Genomic DNA, 5066 nt, shown 5'->3' with positions numbered 1-5066 from the left:
CACATATATATATATAGAGAGAGAGAGAGAGAGAGCGTAGCTCGAAACGTTAAAGACTTTCTGTATTCCCGAGCGTCAAACTAATACATCCTTTTGTTGTTTACACCACCTGTCCTCGTCTGTTGTTGTTTTTTTTCGTACATTCTCCCATATATATATATATATATATATACATACATATATACGATGGGCTTCTTTCAGTTTCTGTCTACCAAATCCACTCACAAGGCTTTGGTCGGCCCGAGGCCATAGTAGAAGACACTTGCCCAAAGTGCCACGCAGTGTGACTGAACCTGGAACCATGTGGTCAGTAAGCAAGCTACTTACCACACAGCCACTCCTACGCCTATGAGAATGTTGACATTTCTCACATTGGCTAAACATAAGTTTTCTACAATTGCTGGTGCTTTTGCTTCTCCTCTGCATCATCTTTGTCTCTTTCAGTTCAGCACTGATTGATTTTCTCCCAAGTCTTTGGACATTTTTTAAACGTTTTTTTTTTTTCAAAGTGGTTTCTATTTGATGATAGTTTTTAAAATGCTGTCATTTCATAAATTTAGAGCATTTGCAAGTCCTTGTCCTCATAACAAAATGCTTATGAATTGTAATTGTTTAAGTCACCTATTTACCTGTTTATTTATATATTTATTAATATTGTATTAAGGTTTTAGCTGTTTTTCAACAATTATATGTTGAGAGATTTAAAACCAGAAATACTCAAATCATTAACAGTATTTAATCATCTAATTGCAAGTTTTACCATTTAAAAATAAATATTATAAGTCATCATTTTATGACTGTTTTCCACGCTGGTACAAGATAGACAAGTTGTCACACTCTGTCAGTTCTTATTGTCTTCTTAGGCAGGTCAGAGGATCACATCTCACTTCATGTTCCATTTTTGGCATGTTTTCTACAACTGGGTGCTCTTCTTAGCACCCAGCCATTTTACAGAGAGTACTGTAAAGTACACCAGTACTTGAGGGGTTGTCATGCCCATAGCAAGACTAAAGGAACCTTACATTGTCTTAGCTCACTTTTCAAAGTGTACTGGATGCATTTTATTGCAGCACCAGCTCTGGTAAGGTGGTTGTGTACTCCACAAACGAAGAGTCTTCTCTCCTCTACATTGTCTTTTTTTTGTTCAAAGCAACATGGCTGAGAAAGTGAAAGAGAATATGATGTTGGCAGATGGGGAATCTAGGTTCTCAATTTGAATTTTACTGATATTGATTAGTTTTGCCTTCCATGCCTTCAATAAATAAGTGCCTGTAATATACTCAGTTGATTTAATTGACTCTGCCATCGCATTTGTAAAAGTCAGCCTTTCCCTTAAAGAAAAGTCCATTATTTCTTTCATAATAAAATAAATTTAAGCACTTAACAATGGTAAATCATAACCCATTAAAGAAATAATTTTACCATACCATCTGTTGTTAATTGAATTCTCAACTGCAGACTGATAAGTAGAGGTAAAAATGCCAAAATTGATCCATACTATTGATAAATTTTGAACCTATAGCTGAACTTGAGTGCAGGTTATTTTTCACACATTGATCGATCGAAGAGGAAGAAAAGCAATTGTAAGATAATGAATTGGCTGAGTGTTTGAATTGGCAATTTAGTGGTTCACAACTTTACCCTAAAGGAGTTTCTATGAATTGCTCCATCTGCTAGAAATAGCAGCCAGATATCCTTCAAACATCATCTTATCCTAACTTGAAGCAGTTATAATCCATATAAAAAAGAAAAACAAAGATATAAAGACCAAAATCTTCAGTGCTTACCCTAAAATCTTTGAACTGCAGAACTTGCCATTTAGCTACATTTTTTTGTATTTTTTCTGATACACACACACATTTATAATATTGCATTTTTCTCAACTTGGCAGCGTTTTTGTGCTGACATTATCTCTGTACTGGGTATGACCATGAGTGAAGAAAGAGACAGTTTAAAGTTTCGTCTGCTTGGTTCTAATGAAGAGATTGGTTCCTGGGGCCATGAATATGTCAGGTGAGGTTTTCTTTTCACTAAACCATTCCCCTTTCTTCCTTTGCTATAATGTTAAGAATAATCTTCCAAATTATTAGCAAGTTTGGTTAATATCAGCATTTGATGTTTTGTACAATGTAAAGAACACATACACACGTCATATGGTGTGTCTTAATTTGCTCAAATCATTTATTAGATTATCTTGTTTTCATTTATTAATTATTGTTTATTTTATGTTATTTCATAATTTAATTTTTCCATTTGTCTGAAAGAGTGAATTTTTTTCTTGTTAAACCAGACATCTTGCTGGGGAAGTCATCCAAGAATGGCAAGAGACTTCAGAGAAGGATGGTGAAATCAGAGAGAAGCTGATTAGTTTGGCAAAGGATATTGTACCATATCACATGGAACATAATGCTGAGGCGGAAGCTTGTGATCTTCTCATGGAGATAGAACAGCTGGACCTACTGGAGGAACATGTTGATGAGAATGTTTACCCAAGAGTCTGCCTCTATTTAACCAGGTTAGTATTTTTTTTATTTTAAAATTTGGTTAGATCATAGTTGACAGAATGGCTGTCGGTTAAGTTGCTGGTTTACTAATCATGTGGTCATCTGTTCATGATGTTACTACTATAGCCTACTGTTGTGTTATTTGAACAAAGCACTTAATTCTGCTTTCTCCAGTTTTCTCAACTTACATAAAGCATGTTCCACAGTTTAGTGGGTATGACCATGAGTATATATGACAAGCTTCTTTCAGTTTCTGTCTACCAAATCCACTCACAAGGTTCTGGTCAGCCTGAGGCTTTAGTAAAAGACATTTGCCCAAGGTGCCACACAGTGGGACTGAACCCAGAACCATGTAGCTGGGAAGCAAGCTTCTTCCCACATAGCCACGCCTGTGCCCATATATCATCATCGTTTAACGTCCGCTTTCCATGCTAGCATGGGTATATGTGTTAATGAAATTTTCTAACTCAAAATTATGATGAAAGGTTTAATTCAAATACAAACACTTTGAAATTTAATGTTTTGTGTCATAAAGCCAAAGGTGATAGGCAATTCAGTAGTAAAATGGCTAACTGATGATCAGTGTTATCTAATTATTCACCATCCACTGGAAATAATCAGTCTTATATAAATGAGTTTATTTCTTTTTCTAGTTGTGTACCATATGTTCCTGATCCAGAGAATACCATTCTTATTCGCAAAGCTGTCCACTTGTACAGGAAATTCAAGCAGTATCCTCATGCTATGAGGTTTGCTATGCAAGTAAATGACTTGCAATTAATGAGAGAGATCTTTTACAGTTGTGATGATTTGTGAGTACATTTTTTTTAAAGTATTTTTACATTTTTTTCTTCTAATCCTAAGGATTAACTGGAGCAAAGGGTGTTTCTTACTTTGCCTTACTGGATTTCTTATATAAGTGTAGCTTTCAGGTTAGGTAATGCTAAAACTGTCAAAGGATGAATATGTAATAGTAATCTTATTTTTATAGTGTTTTAGGTATTGTACAGGGGGGAAAAGGTAAGGTGGTGTTTTTGGGACATTTATGATCTCTCTAGCAATACAGGGATCATTTCTCTTTTACTCAACACTCTGTTCACTGCTCTTTCTGGATCTGTTTTGTAGCTGTAATTTCTGTTTTGTAGATATAATTTCTTGCAGGAATAACTCCTTAAGAGAAATTTTTCCTGATTTCAATCTTCTTTTGACATTTGGAAAATAAGGTTACAGCAATTCAACTCCATTCAAACCAATCTTTAGCAACTCTCTGCATCTTAGTCCCTGTACGATACTTTTCTCAGCTAACCTTCAATAAGTCAATTAAGTGTTCTTTGACCTTTGATCCTACATACCAACAGCAGTATGGGAATATTACCTGTGATAGTCTGTATTATCTGGATGAAGCTTAATCTCCCATTCACACCTAACGATATACACCATCCCTCAAAAAAAAACCACCTTTTAGGAGCAGAATGCCTTTGGATGTTTCCATATAATTTAAAATGCTTCACCTACAAATATGTGTGGTCTCCTTAAGTGCATGTATGGTGTATGCAACTTCAGTTACTGTTCTACTTGGACAAGTACATCAACATAATCACCCAAAATATTATGATACCTATTTTGTAATTGAGGCTATTCGTATAGTGAGTTTTTGTATCTCTTCTCAGTAAGGAATAAATAACGTTTCTCCTGTTTTCATATTTTTAGGTTAATGCAAAAACAGTTATCATACATGCTTGGCCGACAACAAATTTATATGGAGCTTGATGAAGGCACACCAGAATTAGAAGAAATAAAGGATATTATGTTTAATACGCATTTGAATGGTCACTTCTTGGCCCTTGGTAGTGAGGTAAGTCAGTGACTTTTGATTAACTGAATATTTTTCAGGGAGTTTACAAAAAGGGCCAGTTGCATCAGAGCTAGATAAGAAAAATGACTGTCAGATTTACATTCTCTCTCTTTCTCTTATATTTTATCAAATCTATATGATGTCTCAACAGATTATAACCAAAATTTATTTTAGAGCATTAATTATATATTTCTACATTGAATTCACTCTTATTAGTACATTTATATTCAAATGAAAATTTACCCTTGTTTATTTGTAGTTAGATTGGTTTTAAAACAAATTTCATGTTAAGTATCTGTAAAAGCTTACTGCTGTCCAGATATCAATTTGTTATACCAAAGATAAAAAAAATTCCTGTCATTTCAGTTAGTTCCATGAAACTTTTTAGTTTATAAAATCAATTAAGATACAAAGGCATCTATAACAGTTTGTTGTGTACGAAGACATTGATGAAACTTAGGAGTCAAAAGAGAGTTTTCAATGCAATGTCTGTAAAACATATTGCCCAATCAATTGGTTCTTAACAAAATCTTCATTGCTTAATTTGAATTCACCTACTACACTAATGCCATTGAAAAAGGCATGACTGTCACAACTCATTTCATATTCTGAGATCTCTGAAAAGTGTGCCTATTTAAGAAATCATTATTGTATTCAAAAGTCTTGTGAACTCCTTTTTTTTTTTTTTTTTTTTTTTTTTTTTTTTT

The 5066-nt window shown here is 34.0% G+C and overlaps 1 protein-coding gene across 1 annotated transcript in view; it reads left to right on the top strand.

The window, feature by feature from the left end:
• LOC106877936 (26S proteasome non-ATPase regulatory subunit 2) overlaps window positions 1–5066 on the top strand; it is a 42386-nt gene that overhangs the window by 9644 nt on the left and 27676 nt on the right. Inside the window, exons 4-7 of the mRNA XM_014927013.2 lie at window positions 1892–2013; window positions 2291–2515; window positions 3158–3316; window positions 4215–4354. Coding sequence (XP_014782499.1) covers window positions 1892–2013; window positions 2291–2515; window positions 3158–3316; window positions 4215–4354 — 646 coding nt within the window. The remainder of the gene's footprint in view (window positions 1–1891; window positions 2014–2290; window positions 2516–3157; window positions 3317–4214; window positions 4355–5066) is intronic.

This window comes from Octopus bimaculoides, chromosome 5, assembly GCF_001194135.2.
Source record: "Octopus bimaculoides isolate UCB-OBI-ISO-001 chromosome 5, ASM119413v2, whole genome shotgun sequence".
Taxonomy (NCBI): domain Eukaryota; kingdom Metazoa; phylum Mollusca; class Cephalopoda; order Octopoda; family Octopodidae; genus Octopus; species Octopus bimaculoides.
This window is presented reverse-complemented; position numbering and strand designations above follow the sequence as displayed.